General features: G+C 31.9%; 1 protein-coding gene across 5 annotated transcripts; it reads left to right on the top strand.

Moving 5' to 3' along the window:
* The first annotated feature begins 4,584 nt into the window (after nucleotides 1–4,584).
* On the top strand, nucleotides 4,585–17,878 carry LOC121124221 (innexin inx2). 5 transcript variants are annotated; one of them, XM_071890943.1, is made up of 5 exons: nucleotides 4,585–4,722; nucleotides 5,567–5,768; nucleotides 12,533–13,147; nucleotides 14,426–14,826; nucleotides 17,384–17,878. In XM_071890943.1, exons 2-5 carry the CDS (start codon nucleotides 5,646–5,648, stop codon nucleotides 17,646–17,648), a joined length of 1,404 nt encoding a protein of 467 aa, XP_071747044.1. In that variant the 5' UTR covers nucleotides 4,585–4,722; nucleotides 5,567–5,645; the 3' UTR covers nucleotides 17,649–17,878. The 5 variants fall into 5 exon arrangements, with proteins under 5 accessions (XP_071747044.1, XP_040575299.1, XP_040575301.1 ...); XM_040719365.2 differs by having other exon boundaries at nucleotides 5,567–5,773; XM_040719367.2 differs by having other exon boundaries at nucleotides 5,567–5,773; nucleotides 17,380–17,878.
* The last annotated feature ends 1,853 nt before the right edge of the window (nucleotides 17,879–19,731 follow it).

The raw sequence follows: 19,731 nt of genomic DNA, 5'->3' as shown, positions 1-19,731 counted from the left end.
TATTTTCGCGACTACTTAAGCTGATGATGACACGTCACGTTTGTTTATTTTAAATATTTTTTTAAATATGTATTTACATACATTTTTGATAAAAACGAAAAAAACATTGACGGCTTACATTTACTCGATGTAAATTTGTGTGTTATTGTTGTAACACTCTGTCAAATAAGCACGGGGACTGCGTTACCTCGCTAACACAGAAATATAGAGTGTATTGTGATGGCAGTTAATAATGTTTATGCTTCTTTTCTCCTAGCCAATGCTCTGAACTTTGATGGGTTGAATAAATATGGGCTTCTGTCTGAGTTGTAAACAATTTATTGATTAATAATTCCATAGTTGGCATGAATTTGCATACAACCAACTGATTTTTTTGTCAATTTTCGGAAGGAAGGTTGAGTGAAGCAATAACACGAAGGACGTGTGGGATACAACTGTTTATGTGCTCCAAGCACTAATTAAGATGCTACGTTCAATATTGATCGAATCTTTTTTTTTAACCTATGATTATGTAATACAATAATCTTTTTAAGATCCGTAAAAAGTTCGAGTACCCCAAGGTAACTTGAAATACAAGGTATGTTGTTTTTTCCAAGGTTAATAGAAATATTTTTATTAACCTTGGTTTATTCATTTTTAAGTTTCTGTGGGTCTTTTTTTTCTTTCCTTTTTTTTTCTTTTCTAATGGGTGTTATTTTTTTTAGCTTTTATATTATCAGTAGTGATGTCTACAAAATACATAAAAGTCCTAATAAAAAACTTGAAAATGGAGGAAAAGGCCAAATGTACAAATTAATCTCGTAAAATAGGATGCATTCTGGTAAAAAAAATACAAAAATATTATTAAAAATTCCCAATCCAGCAGGTCCTTATTCCATTCAATTATCATCTGGTGAGGCTAGGTATCGTCTTCTAGGATACCTTGTTCAATAAGTTTTTGAACTCACTGTTGTTGATCTTGCAAGGGGGATATTAACAGAGACCAAGGTCTTCACTACGTCAGTATTGAAGACACCATTGCTGTTATCGTTGGAGGGGATGACGTTGAGCGCCTTCTGTGTAGATTTGTCTCCCTTGCTGTTTAAATCTACATTCTTTTTTTGCCTGGCGCACTGTCTACTATGTTCTAGGAAACACTTCCTGTAGGCTTTAGCGCTAAAGTTACAAAGCTTCTATAGCAAATACTTTGTTTCAGGCACATTAGTCCAAATCTTGGTACCCCCGAGCTCCTGAATGATCCATTATCTTAGACATGGTCAATTTAAAAAGATTGCCTCTCACTTAGAATGAATGTAAATTTATTGAAAAAAACCTCCAAGGGATGCCCGTTTCTATTTATAAAGATAAAACGGATTATAAATATCCAATTAGTTTTGGTGGCAAGATGGATATAAATTATATTTCTATCTATATTACCCCAGTACTTTTCCCTCTATAATTCACGGCATCCATAGATTCCTTTATTATCCTAAATATGGCTGACCCAAAATGCAAATTGTTTGCATAATTTGTACAAAACTAATTATCAGGTTTGACTCTGTTATCTTTATTTTTTGTGTTTCTATTTTATCATCTATTCGATGAGCTCTATTAAAATATTATATTCCATAACCTTATAAATTACATATCATTCCAAAAATTGTATCCTATAGATACTTAATTGAATAAAGGATTTTGCAGGGAGAGAGAGAGAAAAAAATAACTGTAGGGTCAATGTCAAATCGACCGAAATAAAAAAAAGTGTCAACCAACCCAAAAATATTTTATGGAATCGCTGTAGCTCATCGACAACGCGCTCGGGAGAAGTTATTCTCTTGTATTCAATGGGTGTTTACACCCAGGCTTAACCCTTTTTTAAATTGTCTACTTCTAATCAATAATATGAATTATTGTAGTTCAGTTTCTTTTGTTAGTCTATATAAATCATCAAATAAGTTTAAGATATAAAACGTAAGTAAAATTGACCAAATTCAAAATAAAAGTAACCTAACTTTGAGATCCACCGCTGGAGGCTATGATAACAAAAAAAAAACACATGATTTTTGACTTTTGTGATACCCCCTATTTATGTAAAACATTCTGGCAAAGTTTCATATTTATAAGAGTTGGGCATTCATTTTTTTTTTACGGTTGATCAAGCACTTGCTAGTATATTTCAGATTTTGTTATAAATCAAAATTGAAGTAATAAAAGTAATTAAATATTTCCATTTTCATTTCATTTTTAGTATCCTCACACTTTAAAATAAGTGGACCAAATTTCAGGAGGTTAGTAGCTCAATTGGATCAAAAAATAAACAAGAAAAATAACGTCCGGTAATAAAACCTTACAGCGACGTTGAAATTTTTGGTCGGAAACGTGTATTTATATCTCAGAAACAACTCATTATTAAAGACTGAAATTTTACACACTTAACTAATTCATGAATTGAAGTTAGTGTGCCAAAAGTTATCCAAATCTGAGAGGATGGGGTGACATGCCCTTGTTGATTTGACATGGAATGACCCAGTAACTTATTTTATGTATCAAATTTATATTCATTCGTGGATTGATAAGTCCTTGGAAGCAACCAATTTTCTTCGACTATAACTGCTCGGTTACAAAGGAGCTACTTCTCAATGTTATTTAAGAATATGAAAGTAATGGAATTCGTACTGTTGAAATAGTTCCTCAAAAGAGCCTTAAAAATATCAGCCTTTGGACAGAATTAAAATTATCTACTGACAAAATATACTTCCCAATCCATTCAACAAAGAGTTACGTATATATGTGCTTATTGAAGCTACAGAGAAATCATTTCATGGATCAAGGATTTCAAGGCTAAGAGAATGGAATTCTCATTTTAATCGAGACGATAAATATATTAGTAGATAAGCACAATGAGGAACTTTGAATATCTCATTAAATAAGTTCGAATCATTTAGTGTCTCTCGACTTTTGAATAAGGAGGATCTATCTACACAAATGGTTGCTGATGTTATCAAGCTTGTGGATCAATTGTTTAGTGTCATGAACAGTTCTCAACCTATATCAAATAAAACCTTTTGATACGGTTATAGAGTTAATTTGGAAGAGCAAATATAATTCTTATGTCAATGACAAATGGGGTTGTAAACATGAAATAGAAAAAAGTAATAATAGTTATGAAATTATCCTATTGAAGTCATGTATCTTAAAGCCTTACCAAAAAGTCATAGTCATTTTATTTAAGTCGATTATGGCCTGATATAAATATTTAAAAAAATAAACTCAGCTTTCCTATTTATCGATATGTCGCCTAAATTTAGGATTGCCTTAATTTTTTTCCAAAATAGGATATATTGCACGAACTAACTCTAATCCTGTTGCAATGAAATCAAGTGGAAAATACTCCAGTCAATTTGGAAAATGACGATCCCTCTCCTTGGATGATTCGGCAAGTAACAAGGAGTTTATTAAAATTAAAGAAAAGTAGGAATCCATTACAGAGGACAACTTTGAAGGCTTTGATGACACTGATTTATTTTGATTTTTTTCGACAAATAAGAAGAGCTGAAGGACCCAGAATTTGGTAGCAAAGATAAACATGGAAACTACATAGAAGAAATTTTGCAAATATTCCAAACAAAATCAACTGTCAGGAAGGTGGGTCTATATATGTTGCGGGATACGTGGCCAAATGACTCCTCCCTCAACTCCAATAATTTCTATCTTAATGTTTCTCCCGGTTCATGGCTACAAACTCAATCAAGAGGGTAGGGGACTGATTCAATCGACTAAAAAGTTTTAAACTTTTCAAAGAAAATAGAAAGGCAAATTTAATTAATTCCACTCTAACTATGTAGATACTAAACCATTTGTTATGGACACACTTATAGAAATTATTCATCGTATATATTCTAATGAACCTCATGAAGTTACCAAAAAAAAAAACACGTATTATTCTACTAAAGTATATAAATAAAGTAAATAAGGCCCATGTAAAAAGGAAATTATCTAGGAAAATAAGAAAAATAACTCATTTTGTCTGTTAACTAAAAGTAATTTAATTTCAATTTTTACAACTCTTATTTATGTTTATCGCAAGTTTTGAACTAACCTATGCATTGTTCTACGTTTTCTGAATGTAGACAATTTAAATATACCTTAAAATTTAATTTTAAAAGCCTTTTAGTCAGTTGTATGTTTAAAACAATTCATGAATTTAACACTATACCGCTATAGTGTTAAATAATGATGTCACACTCCATTGACAGTGGAAAAAAGGGAAGGAAAACGTGTGTGGTGGAAGATACAACTCAGTACAAAAAGAGTAATTAACATATTTTGTATTTCAAGTTACCTTGGTTTATCCGAAGCCTCGGATCTTTATGGATAATACATGTTCACTGATAACGTAGCCGGGATCACAACTCGTCTTAGCTTTACTCTATATACAAATGAATTTACATACATGCAAAGAGATCCGTACTCAGGCCGTATTCAACTCTTTAAAGATATCCCACTTGTAATAGTTTGTGGAGCAAAGGGATCATATTTCAATAATTGTATGTATATGTGTTATATTGTATGAAGTCTTCATTTTTTTAATTCCCGTAGAGTTAGACCCGCATATTTGATACAAAATAATTATTGTAGTACGATCATAAGAGTCTCTTATATACCTCTAATTTGTTAATTCACTCTTGACTGTGAAGTTTGAAGATTTATTGTTTCCTTTTGGATTTGTGAACTTTTGAAATGGTAAGTTAAAGGAAGGGATTATTAAAGTTAGTGCTGTGTTGGTCCCTATTTAAGATTGAAGACTGCCTACCCGTTCAGTTCAGTATTGGGCCAGTACAGTTCAGTCCTAAGAACTTAAATAGCTTAGTCCTCGATGACGTCATACAAATTTATTTCTTCTTTTTTAATTAGTTTTAGTACTGAACGCCCAAAGGACCGGTCCCTAAGTACTTTTAGGACCGTTCCTAAGACTGAACTGGACTTAATGAATAAGGACTGAGACATTATTAATTAAGGCATACTAACTGTATGTTCTATGTGAAACTCTAAAAAACACATCTCGACTATACATTATTTTGTGTTAACGAAGTACTCCCGGGTCATACTAGGATTGTATCCGTCCCAAAGAACAATCTTTATTAAATGACGTTGCAATAACGATCAGGCAGTGACTTCATTATCCACCAGTCTTCATCAATGTTTTATATGTAGAATAATATTAATAAATACTTTAATAAGGGCAAAATTAAGAATAAATTAACACTATCCTCATGACTAAAGAATACTTGAAGCTTAACCTAACTAATTCAATTGTTAAACAAAAGTTTAATGGATCTCATGTAGAGGGCACTTTCAAATTTAGTGGGAACCGATACAACTCTAATGCTTACATATACAAGCAACATTTTTTTTATGAATACAAATACATACAAAATCCCGTTGGGTATGGCCCAACACCCATGAAATGTTAGATAGATATTCTGTATATGATGATTTAATTATGTAGCTAGATATCGGTTACACAAATGCAGCTCTTTATATATATATATATTAAAATCTACATACTAATTATTATTTATAACAGGACGTGGTTCTATCTGAAATTCGAATGTGGAAATCCATAATGACCTCCTCCGTTTTTAAACAATTTCAAGACTCCACTGATGGTCAACAAATATATATGGACTCCGTTACTTTCAAAATATTTTCATACTACACGTCAAATCTTCTCATTTTGTGTTCCATTGCTGCAAGCTGTACTCAATTTTTTGGAGAGCCTATCTTATGTGAAGTATTCATCTATTTTTTTATCTTTTTTTTTTTTGCTTTAACAGAGGCGAAGTAGGATTAATAGGTATAAATGTTCTAAGTATCATATAATTTATTAAAAGGGTAGGATTAGGGATTTTAATTCTTGGAGATAACAAGGAGATCATCACGGGGGGATATATCCCTATCAACATTCAATTAACCCAAAAAACCTCATTTTGATGAAATCAAGAAAACTCCAAACCTTTTTGTGATATGTTTACATAATCTATTTAACTATATTTTTTATACAATATGTCCTCTTCTACAATCAATAACAACCTACACACGCTGCCGAACAGATTGGCCATTTTTGACGATAAAGGCCTGTCCATGGAGCACCACATTGTTCTGATGGCCGCTCAAAGTGAATCCAAATTTGGATGAGGCGTGATGTTGCACATTACATTCTTTTCCCCATCTGCAAAGTCCAGAGGGTTGAGGTCAAGGATCGAGGAGGATTACATGGAGGTAAACCAGAAGTAAGCCATATTGTTGTTGAATAAGTTTTGGTTCTTTTTAGATGTATCGGACTGTAATGTACTTCATACAGCATCAATAAGTCATTATAGTACACATACAGGCAAGAAGACCCAAAACTTATCCGGCAACAATATGGATGACTTCTGGGTTACTTCCATGTACCCGTGGGGGGAGATACTAATGGTCTTTGTAGACTTCTTGGTGCAAAAGAGAACGCACACGCATTGTCTTTTGTGTTAATACTCCGACAGTCTTACACTAAGAGATATGGTATAAAAACGGAACTTGTTTATTTTTGTTTCCGCTGTTGTTTGGTTGTATAATGAAACTTTTTAAATTAAGATAACGGTGATGAAATTGTAAATTAATGTGGCTATTATTTTGGGTCCCACTCTGTATATAGACAACATAGTGTTTTTATTTAGTACTGTAGACTGCAGTCCTGTCCACTTTAACCTCGTTGGTGTTCTAAATTTTGGTCTTTGATGACGTCACTAAACTTTATTCCTTCTTTTTTATCAGTGCTAGTTCTGACGTTTTGAAGGACTTATAGTCTTAAGAAACGGTTCTAATACTAGTTTTGACTGGGCTGGAACGAATAAATAAGGACTACAAAACGCTTTACTTATATAATGAAAAACATAAAATCAAACTATCATTTGAAGCAGATTTGAATTGAAATCCCCTTGTTGATCCTCTGTTACGTCGCTCAGAGTGTTGAAGTATCCCAGTAAAGGCTATCCTTCTACAAATATCTCATGAATATCATATTTTAATCCACACTGTATTTCAATTATTCATTTCTCATGTAATATATTTCCTGCATCCCATTTATATGGGATGGTATTTCATTCGTTTCGGAGTGATTAACATATTTGGATAATCAACTGTCGAGGTTTTTTATGAATGAGTTTTATACGTATATGTGATTTATCTGTTCCTACTATTAATATAGAAAAGTGAGAGGTGTGGGATATGTCTTACTCTGTTTTAAATCTGTTTTATGTGATTCCCTAATTTATTCATTAACAAAATTTAATATTATTTTCTTTATATCAATTTATCTTGAGAATATTGTCCAAGTCACCAGCATGAGCATACAGTACGAGAGGGGGATTGAGATAACAGCCCCCCTCCGTACTGTCCGAGAAGGTCATCGGTGAATAGACTGGGGCCTTGTGAAGACGATTGGCATAAGTGCTCATAGTGGCGACTACGACAATGTTTTACTCAGCAATCGACATCTTAATAAAATAATATAATAGAGATGAGTAAATAATAACGGCTGACCTGTTATATTGAGGGAAACAATATTTTTGTAGTTGTTAATGAGTCCCTTTATACTATGCCTATATATTCATTTAATATAACTTTTGATTTTTACTTATTTTACAAACTTGCAATTAAAAAACTTGCTGAATAAATATTGAATAAGTTCCGATTATTTTAATTTTACGGTATTGAAATTACTAAAAAAATCCGTCTATTAAGTTGATGGTTATTTCAGCAAAACATAAGAATAAAAAATTTGCAGCTGAAGGCAATGGAATAATCTTTGGTACACTATCTCACCCTTGTATTTTTTTAATCTCTCTATATATTAATAGTAACAAATTAGTATAGTTTATTACTACAGTCATAGAAATGAATGATTAGACTAATTCAAAAAGACCTCCATGAACATTGCTCCAAAGTTCACTCTCAACCCCCAAGTGCGTAATGTGAGTAACACCTTTTTTTGCGAAAAGATATTTTTTTTTCTTTTCAAATTTTTATACATGTTTGATATTCATATTAGTGCTGAGACTCAGTCCAGACCGAATATATTCCCAGATCCAACTTGTGGGATTTTCCAGAAATTACATCTTAATATATAGACTATTTTTTGGGGGGGTCTCAATAGATGGACCAATTTTCTTCCCCCCCCCCTCCCTCTGATTTATGTGTTATACAGGTTTGGGCAGCAAAACGTGGACTCGAGGGGTTGCTTTGGAGATACTTCAATATATTTTTGTTTTAATAATAGCAAAGAAAATCAAAATAACATTCCCAAATCATACTTCACGGCCCTCTATTGTCCCTCCCCCTTTTGCAGATTAATATATTTCTACCGGGTTTTTTTTAACAGAAGATTATCCACTCCCAAAAAATGTCATTTTAAAAGTAAATTAAATTTTTTGTCAAATTTGGCTATTATAAAAAAACAAAAACCTTCAGTCCAAATTGTCAAAAAAAAAATCCCAAGAGTCTCTCCCCTTCCTAATTGCATATGCGTTCCGGCACCGGTGATTTATAAACGACTCCGTATGGAACACGTATTGACCGAATTTTAAGTGACACCATTTTTTTTAAAAGTATGATCCATAGCGAATTTTTCAATTGGACCGGTCTTGGATTTTCAGACCGAACCCCAACACTAGCACATTCATACAGTATTGTAAAGGATGAGTCAATCCTTGCAAAAACGTATTTTATGAGGGGATGTGTTTCTTCCTACAGAAAGTGTGCTTGCTCCTTAATTATCATGGCACAACTCCAAATAACTTAGCGCTCACTCCTTTGTGTGTATGCCGTATTAATATAGGATATTCTACAACAAACTACTACTACTACATGTGATATTCATCACCACTGCCGAATAGCAGTTATATAATGAACGCAGGTGTAACATGATATTGATAAACATTTCTCCGCTCGTTCAAAAGGATTCTATCTAATAAATATAGGAATTATAGTTGAATATATATTGAGCAGTGACAGCCATTAGTAATAATAGTATTATTTAAGAGCTTAGGCTATGGCGGAGATACTGGGAGCCGTTACAGCGGCTACTAAAGTATTTTTGGAAGTAAATCAAGTGAGCATTGATAATTGGACATTTAAGCTCTACTACAAAGCTACAACAAGTTTGTTGTTAGCGTGTTCTGTCGTGGGAACGAGTAAACAATTCTTTGGTAATCCAATTAATTGTGAAGTGGTAAGGAACAGAAAATAAAAGTTTTTTTATTTTCCACCTCTTATTCTATTCATATGTAACTAGAATTTCATTTTAACTTCATATAAAAATCCTACCTACCCCTTTCCTTCCCTACTAATATCTCTTTTGTTTTACAACTCAACTGCTTCTTAAATAGTTTTTGTCATTCAATCCTGCATGCTATTTAAATACTCAACTTTGCCTTATCCATGAATCACATACAACATACTCCTTCATCTCTACATATATATGTAATATGAAATAAGAGAAGGAAAGAGAGATGATCCGGCATTAAAGAAAGCTAATAAACACAGCAAATAATATACAACATATCAGTGCTAAAAAGTCATCATTTCAAATTTACATTATACTATGTACAAACACAAATATATTTGATTTGACTCAATGCATGATGCATGCTGTAAATTCCCTATCTTGAATCAAACAAAATACTGACATATGTATGAATACAAAAGCAATTTTGGACAAAAATTAGGGAAAACAAAATTCCATCAATTTATGTTTTGACTTCATTGAGTTAGTTCCCTGCTCATTTATGAGCTTCATCTCTTAATTTCCGAGGTAGATTAACACACACCTAATACATAATAATGGCTATAGATTGTAGCCTTCATTTGATATGTATGCCTTTGTTCTACTCGGATATGACCTTTCAAACATAATGTAGAGTATGTATTATTTTTCTACATATAACTGAGAGAATCTTTTTGCGAGCTTTATGAGGGACTATATGCAGTCCCTCTACAATGATTCTGATAATCAGATTCAGAAGAATACAGACTCTTGTTTGAGGAAAGTAACCCCGGCTTGATTTTCTGTTGACCTGGCACAATGATATATTTATATAAAGAGTAGATATATTGAAATTTTATATGTTTGACGTGTCAATATAAAAGCAGGCTGGAATTGCTTTTGTGAATATCCATCAGTAAGCTACAATAATCGATTAAATTTTGTTCTTTCATTTACCTTAACGATTTTTTTTCGTGCGATCGCAGTTTTTAAATACATTATTACACGGGCTAAAAAATATAAGATGCTTTGATTTGAAAAACCGGGACTTTCAAGGTCTTAAGTTTTAAATGAGAAATATCTTGAAAATGCTTAAGCCCTTACTTCTAAATATAATAAACCAATACCTTCAAATAATATATCCCTGATATAAGAGTACTTAATGCTCGGTAACAAAGCACATGACTCTTTCATATGAGTTAAAAAATCGCAAGGAAAAAACAAGCTTTTTTCGTCATTCCTTGTGTTGTTTTTTTTTAAATATTTTTGCATCCCAGCCGGATTGAATGTATATTTTTTGTATGAAACCCAACAATTAAAAAGAAAACTTTCAGCTTCCAAATAAATAAATAGAGTTCAAGGATGATAAAATAGCAAATTATGTTACATTTAGCTTTTTTAAGCTCAAAGCTTGGTAAAATATATACATAGTTGACACCTCAACACAAAAGGAAGCAAGAGTGATTTCTCTTAAAACTGAGTGTGGATTACATTTTTATTCTTCAAAAAAATTAGTTTCAATTTCCTTGAGCCCATCATTCTAACAACCCCTTTTGTATGAGCTGTAAATTGCACTTAAAGTAAGGATAATTGATTGTCACAATAAAAAAAATGATGAATTGATAGATTTAATGGTAGAAAGGGGCCAGATCAGGACCAATATAAGTCTCTCAAATCAAATAAAGGTTCTAATCTATAGCCAGGGGCGCTCGCAGGATTTTTTTTTTTTTTTTTTGGGGGGCTTTGGTTTTTGGATTCTATTTTGAAGTAAATCTCAAAAAAACTATAGCTTTTCTCAGAAAAATATAAATATATATATATATATTTTTTGAAAAAGCCCCTCTCCAGTTCACTCCTTCTGGGCACTCCTGATAGCTTAAATTCTCAAGTATCCTAACTCATTCAATAAATATGAATCATAAGTTTTTAATTGACTCAAAAAGGTCTGTGATACATACATATATTGGGGTAATTATAAAATAAAATTATAGTTTAGGATTTGATCTTTTTCTTGTTTTTTGTTCAAGAGTGTTTTGATTTTGAAGCATATATATATGATTTTGACTCTATTGTATTAGGTATCACTTTTTTTTCAACATGAGTAAGTATTGTCTGATAGCGTATTGTTTATCAATACACTTTAATAAAAATATTCTGACAGCACGTTTGTATGTATAAGGGTACTTTTCTTCATTTATGTGTCAATAGAGAGGAGGGGTGATAAGTACACCTTGATTCCTACAAACAGCACTATCATCTTTTTACTAAAGTTTGTTTACTATGTATCTTGATAATGGAAAATTATAGTCCGTGAAAGTTATCAATTAGAAAGTCGGACTATTACATTTGTTTTTCTTTATCCAATCTTATTAAACAAGCATTCAAATTATAGAAATAAGCACTTCAAGCCGTTTTTATAGGAGATTTGAGCCCCCCCCCCCCAAGTTTTTGAAGGCATAGCCCCTCATAATTTTTTTTACAATTAATATTTTTACGACGTCTGTTACAACTTGTATATACATCACTTAATGACAGCATTGGTCATTTGAATGAACAATGATTAATTGATACTTTAATTTTATTTTAATCTATTAAAATTATGGGGTTATAATATATTTATGAGTAATATAACTTTGGGCATTTTAACTTTATAAATTGCCACAAAAAACTACTATTTTAGTTTTTTTTTATTAAAATAGTCAAAAATGACATCGATTTAGAGCTCATTAGCAAAGGTGTGTTGCATGCTTCTTGTTGACTTGCCCTCAATTTTCTTTTATAAACCGGTCAGGGTGTATTTTTTTAATGCCCAAAACCTCTTAAGCTTCTTGATAGTAGCCACAAGTTGCCTGGTGTAGGAAGTGCTATGGCAAATATCTTTAGTCGAGAGTTGTACGTCGACACACGCTGCCTCTTGGACTCTATCACTGAGGTGTAGATAGAAAAATAGTTGAGGGATCAAAATGATCAAGCTTGAACTACTTAACAGGCAGATAGCGTAAAAAAGATGGGATAAATTAAGAACTAGTAAAATTAAAAGAATCAAGGTAATTTTTTCGTTTTGCTTTCCCAGAATATTTAAATATATTCATATTTTCAATAAATGACACTTTTAAGAAATCACCTTATCGACAAGCATTTATTTTTAATTCAAGATATGAGTGTCAAAAGTATTTTTTGTAAAAATTAAATTACAAATATTTATAGTTTGCCCATGTGTTTTAAAATATTCATTACTTACATTTACAGAATGATAACAGTGTTAATGAAAAAGTATTAGAACAGTATTGTTGGATGTACTCAACTTTTAATATACCTCTGAACTTTCGGGGTGTTTGTGCCAAAAGAGAATATGATGGAACTTCTCTCTACAACAGTTACTATCAATGGGTGCCAGTTTTCCTCATTATGTCAGCCATACTTTTCTATGCACCTCGAGGCTTGTGGCTCTCCATTGAGGGAGGTCTTATGAAGTTTTTAGCCAAAGGAACACGAGGGAAAATAATTGACGAAGCGGATATAAAAAGGGATGCACTCATCAAAACCTTTCAGGATCATCTTCACAACAAGTACAACTCATATGCCTTTTGGTTTTTGTTCTGTGAAGGGCTGAATTTCGTGGTGGTGATTTCGGAATGGTTCATTACAAATCGATTCATTAAGTATCATTTCTTTTCTTATGGCCCATCCGTACTCTACTACTACAATCTCCCACCAGAGGAAAGGTTACAAAATGATATTAATCCCATGTGTGAAGCTTTTCCTCGGATAGCTTCATGTAAATATGCACGCTTTGGATCTGGAGGAGGACCTGAGAGTCTGAATGCTATTTGCATTTTAGGACTTAACATGATTAATGACAAGGTATGATTTGTTTAACAATTCTTTCTAAACCCATAAAATAACACATATTTGACTGAAATACAGAGTGGTTTAAAATTAGAGTCCCATTAACTTTAAATTAAGAGTATTGTGTGTACGAATTTCACAAATATTGAATGGCCTTATACAGAGTGGAACCCCAAAACTTGCTATAGCATCACTAAATTACGAAAAACGTGATTTTTATGGAATATATAAAAGACAACTTCAAACAAATTTGTGATTGTTTAAAAACTTTATTTATCATTCAATATCACCTCCTTTACCACCAATGACAGAATAGACACACCAACCAACGGATTGACGGCTTTTGACGATGAAGGCCGTGTACACTCTGTACCAGGTTGTCATGATGGCAGCTCAGAGTGAATCTAAGTTTGGAGGAGCTCTGAATGTGCAGCAGACATTCTTCTCCAAAACACCCAAAACTGCAAACGCGTAGCTTCTTAGGTTGTTTCTCCAACATTTTTACAGCTGTTGTTTGGTTGCGTAATTAAGCATTTTAATAAAATTTAAGGGGACAAATATTGTACTTAAATGATATTGCAAGTTTTGAGTTCCCCTTCTGTAGTGTCCCCGTCTGCTTCCATCAGGATGGGGCTTCAACTGAAATGAAACGCAAGAACTGTGTAAAGACAATTTTCAGCACTTTTGGGGCCAAATATTTTGGCATCTTTCATCCCCTGATCTTGATCCCCTTAACATTTCAATAGAGCATGATCAACGAGGGAGGTCAAAGAAGTCTCCAAACTAAGTAAGAACTCTCTGATGGTAATTGCGAAGGCAAATATTCCGGTTACGTTGTTCGTACAAGCTGTAATTCAGTACCAAGGCAATATCTATTTAGTAATTCAGATCAATGGCAAAAACAATGAAGATGATATACGCTAATTGTAGAGCAATATTAAACACAGTAAAAGAGCATTAGTACATATTCTAATCAAAACTATATTCAGTGAGTAATTTAATTATTTTGATGGAACTCTAATTTTGAATCCCCCTTACAAAGTAGACTATAGAAAAAATTAAACTAATTCTTTGAGTTTCTATTTGTAATAGATATTCTATGAAACATGACTATGATTTTGAAAATATACCTGTGTTTATTTATCTATAGTCGAACTGTTAAACAGATATAACATTTTGATACAATTATAAACATTGAAGAAAAAAGTATAGTCTATGACGTCTTTAGTCATAATTTAATATATTATGTACAAAAACGTATTTTGAATCATAAATGTGATTATTTATTTATAGATTTTCCTTGTCCTCTGGTTTTGGTACTTCTTTCTTACCTTATTTGGTTGTCTCAGACTCATTTACAGAGTAATTCAAGTAACCTCCTCGAGTGTAAGATTCCATACGATGCGTTATAAAATGCATCGTTATTTCAGACGGAATGCAAATATTCGACATATTGAGCATTACATTAAACACTGCAGCTTTGGTGACTGGTTTGTACTCTATCAAATGAGTAGGAACATGAACAGAAGATTCTTTGCCTCTTTTGTAACTGCTTTGAGTAGGAAAGTCAATCCAGATCCGGAGCTATTGGCTATGGAGCAAGTGGACGGAGAGACTCGACGTCTATGTACAACAGATAATCTTTCAAATAAAATATATGATTTAACATATGATGCACATCCTGTTAAAACTGCGTAAGATTCTTTTAAATATCAAAGTTGTTTATGTAAATGGGTATTCATACAGTGTGGGCACAAAAAAATGAATTTTGCAATCTTGCTATATTTTACCTATGAAATAAGTAATTAAAAAAAATTATTTTTGATATTTTTTTTTATTGCATCTATACATAATTAAGAAATAGATTCAATATAATATATTTATGCAGAAACTATGGTTTGGAGCCGAAGGTCCCAATTACCTTTTTTTTTAAATTTGCCTCATTCGGAGTGCCATTTATATCCTTTCAACAAAGCTCCCCCACTAATATTCCATGAGGCTAACGTCAGGGATGAAGGGTCTGGCAAACATATTGGTCTTAGAATTGAGATAAATGATAGTTAGAGTATTTTTGCTATTTTATCTGTGTTCTGTTGCTATAAATAGATTATACAATGTGAATTCACCGAGATACATGGCAACACAGCATCTGTGACGATCCAAATGTACATACTCTGAAGCCCCAACATAGATTCCTCGTTTAAAAAATATAGGACATGACTTTGTCATTGCATGCAATGACTCCAAATATCGTTTGGATACCATTCTGGTTATTCAATCTATCACTAATCTCCTTATCAATAAGATATTATTAGTGTTGCATAGTTCCTAAGACAGATTTCCTTATCAGTCTATTTTTTTAATTGTCCGATCTTGTTTACCATTCAATGGTTCCATGGACCAATTAGTTGGATCTTGAGTTATACAGTACCTGCTATCGTTTTATATTCTTCTCTGCTATCCACGATTGAATAATATAAAAACTAAAAAAATAATGAATGATAGCTACAAGGTATAAAACTTGAGTATTATACGTTCTAGCCACACATCTCCTACTTGAAACGTCAGGTATCTTGTCCCTTTGAAAGAGATTATGATTAAATTTCAACAACTAAAAGGCTGTAATTAGTAGCTATGTCATTTCAGCTGCTGTATTTACCATAAAAGATCGATAAAGATAGGTCCTAGGAAATACACATTTTATTAGAACCGGACCAGGGGTGTCCGCAGGATAATATTTTTCGGAATAAAAATCCAAAAATATTAACAACAATTTTTTTGGGAAAAATATTTTTAAAATTAAATTTCAAAAATCGATAAATACTCACGGAAAATTAAATTTTTTGAAAAAAAATTTAAAAAATTAAATTTATCGAAATGTTTCCTCAAATCCACAATTATTGATCGACAATTAATTTTTTTGAAAAAATAGTCGAAAAATCTATGGTTATTTACAAAAATTAACTTTTTTAGGAAAAAATTTAAAATAAATTTCCAATATTTTTTTTTTTGTATTACAAAAATAAAAACTATTCACAAAAATTGACCTATCATTATAAATATTTCAAAAAATAATTTTTTCCAAAATCCACAACTATTGACAAAAAATTAATTTTTTTGAAAAAATTGTCAAAAAATCCATATCTACTCACAGAAAATTAAATTTTTTGAAATAAATTTCAAAAATAAATTCCAAATATGAACAACTATTCACAAAAATTAAATTATCTTCAATAAAATTTTTTTTTTTTTTGGAAAAAGTTTCGAAAATTAAATTTTTTGCTCTGCTTCATAATTTGCCCGAATGAGGAAACAATTTCTAGTAAAAGGCAAAAATTCCTTAATTTGGGGGGGGCGCTACAGTCCAACACACTGAGAACACCCCTGAGACTGATAGAAGTGCAGTTTTTATAAATAATACTAAATACTATAAATATATGTTACTCACACAGACACCAATTATAAAAAAATTTTTTTTTCGAAGGTGGGAAGCAAATCCACTGCTCAACATATGTGTTACAGCAGAGAAGTGTACTTATTCTATCTAAATTGTGCATTATACATCCTTGTTCAAAATCTTTTTTTTTTCCTTTTATTTAGTTCTATGCATTATGTGTATTTAAAAGAATTCCATTATTTGTAATTATTATTATTTTTTTAAAATTTTTTTCCATTTATCTTTATCACCTTGGCAATCAAAACAGTATTTTCATTAGGGTCGGACTCGACAATGTCCATTATTTTATCCATATATCCAGAGGAGCGTAGTGCATATTTACTTGAATATAATCGACGAAACTAAAATTGGGCGCGGTTGGCTCTTACATTATCTAGACCCTAAAACCTATTCACAATTTTAGGCTGCCTGGTATGTGGGTTTGCCTTTATTGAATAAAAACTGTCAAATAGAGCTCATTTTCTCTTTTTCTCCCTCAAATAACCCAGAGTCAAATATTTACAAAACTGTCGAAAAGTTTTTTTAGTAACAAATCTTGTTTTTCGAACACCATCACGCGTAAACCGATTCTACTGACACAACGGGAGATACCCATTACTAAAGCCATATATTTGAAAATTAAATGGTGTTATCTTTATTATATTTTTTTAAATTATTTTTTGGTTTTTTTTGTACAATTTTAAGTTTAATTAATGTTTTTCTCGTTCACACTGAATATATTGAAAAATGTTCTTAATATTAATGGTATTTGGTATACATAACGATGGTAAAAGAGTTATTTTTTTTAAAGGTAGAACGGAACATGAGTCTGCAATAGATGATTACAAAGCCAAACGTACCAAACGAGCTTCTATCTCCACGTCCTCGAGTTATTCACATTCTTGTGAGCCTGAACAAAAAAATAAGACAAAGAAATGCAATGAAGAAGATGAGGAGAATGAAATTTCTACTACTCCTCACATCACTTTTCACCCAAAGACGAAATGGGTGGATCACAAGAAATGCTACGTACAAGTAAAACAGCTCCCTCATTCGAAAAAGAAAGATAACTCCCATTAACTATGATCTGCAATGTGTTCAATAGTTTTATTAAAAACTTTAAAAAACTATATTAATATTCGTCAAACTTTTTATATGTAATAATATATCATATGTTTATGTTGTTTAATTCCTAACATTACTCCGTTTGCTGTAATACTATTGTTGATACCTATATATTATTAGATTATAAAAGCGCTTTTTAAGTATTATTGTAAGCTTAACACAATCAATAAAACGTATTACACTAATACCCATAGCTATTAATATCAAACAGATTTTGATGACTCCTATAAGTAGGGTTGTAAATCCGTAGCATTTTTAGTATGTACAGAGTAGGGACTCAAAACTTGGACGTTTAATTGCGATTTTATCCCCTCTATTTTTAGTGATAAAGTTTCATTAGGCAACAATACAATACATCTGAAACAAAAATAAATAAGCTTTGTGTTGCCCCATGTCTCTATGTGCAAAAATACCGGAGCTACATCAAAAAAGAAAAAGCGAGTGCGATCTCCTCCGCACTCTGCACGAAAAGGCTGCAATATGAAGAAGTCAATAACAGCTTCATACAGCCAATAAAAACCAAAACTGATGCATCAACAATATGGCGGACTTGTGGCCTGCCTCAATTGGTCCTCTTCTAGCCTTTACTCCAACCCCTGGATTTTTACTTTGAGTCGAATTTGGAGAAGAATGTATGGTGGTCCTCTGATTCAAATTTGAATTCACTCTGAGCTTCCATCATGACAATGTGGTACGCCATGGACACATAATTCATTGTTAAGAGCTGTCAATCTGTTTGCTGAAGTATCGAGGCTGTTATTGTCTGTGAACAGCCTCATTTTGAATAAAAGTATAGCTAAATATGATATTTAAACAAATCCCAAATTGGTTTTGAGTTGTCTTTTTTTAATTATAAAAATCAGGTTTTTCTTAATTTAGTCATGACACTGTTACTTTTAAATCCCCACACAGTAAAATAAAATAAAAAATCGGAAATTATGATGATAATAGGAAGACGGATTGAGAGGAGAGAAGCTTAGAAGTCATGTCATTTCATTTAATTATCTGTGATAAAAAGTAAATAAATACATGTCCCCACTCCGTATCAATCGAGGGCGTAGGCAAGAAGTACTCTGTTTTTGTATTCTCAATTCTACTCCGAGTCCAACATGGACTTATTTCTTATAACTCTATAAATGAATTGCTGATGATCTATGTATTCTCAATTCTACTCCGAGTCCAACATAGACTGATACTTATAACTCTATAAATGAATTGCTGATGACGTATGTTCTGTTTCAAAATTATGAACATTGACCATAAAAACGCAGTTAAATATTTTGTATAAGTCATATTTTTACAACCCATGAATGGGGATAAAGGAGAAAATTGGTACAATGATTGAGAGCTAGAAAATGGATCTACCGTCTCAACCAAAATATCAATTCAAATACGCCAAAAAAAAATCACTTTAGACCGAACGGGGAAAAAATTATGACTTGATCCTTTTCCTATATAGGGTTGTGAATAGTAAGTACTGTTGGTCTGTAATACAAAAATTTGAAAATTAAAATGGTAACCCTGGCAATTGATAGAAAAGCAGCTTTTCTGTCATGACATTTCATTAAATTAAATGCAAATAACTATGAGAAGAAATAAGGAAATACAAATCATACTCATTATCAAGCAAGAATTACCCTGTTTTCGATCCTCAATTCTGTTCCGAGTGGAACAAGAGCTTGCACTTATAACACAAACAAATCCTCCGAGTTAGTCACCATCATTCTTGAGCACAAGCACTTTCTGATTACGTTATACTTATATGGTATCTCTTCTAGAATTAAAGAATAGTAATAACAGCTTTAGAAAATAAATAAAAACACATGTGTGATTGCCAACTAAAACTAATTATTGCACGCATTTAGTTCATATTATACAAAGCTATACTTGAAGGTCACTTTTAGAGGGTTCAATTACATGGATTATAATAATTCGTTCTATTATAATGATTCTTACTTACTTAGTATATGTATTTGGGAAAAGGATAGCTTATTGGATAATCCGTTACACTTTTTATTAGGATCACTTTAAATATATT

This window comes from Lepeophtheirus salmonis, chromosome 9 (genome assembly GCF_016086655.4).
Source record: "Lepeophtheirus salmonis chromosome 9, UVic_Lsal_1.4, whole genome shotgun sequence".
Lineage (NCBI taxonomy): Eukaryota > Metazoa > Arthropoda > Copepoda > Siphonostomatoida > Caligidae > Lepeophtheirus > Lepeophtheirus salmonis.
The sequence above is the reverse complement of the archived record's forward strand: the minus strand, read 5'-3'. Positions and strand labels throughout refer to the sequence as shown.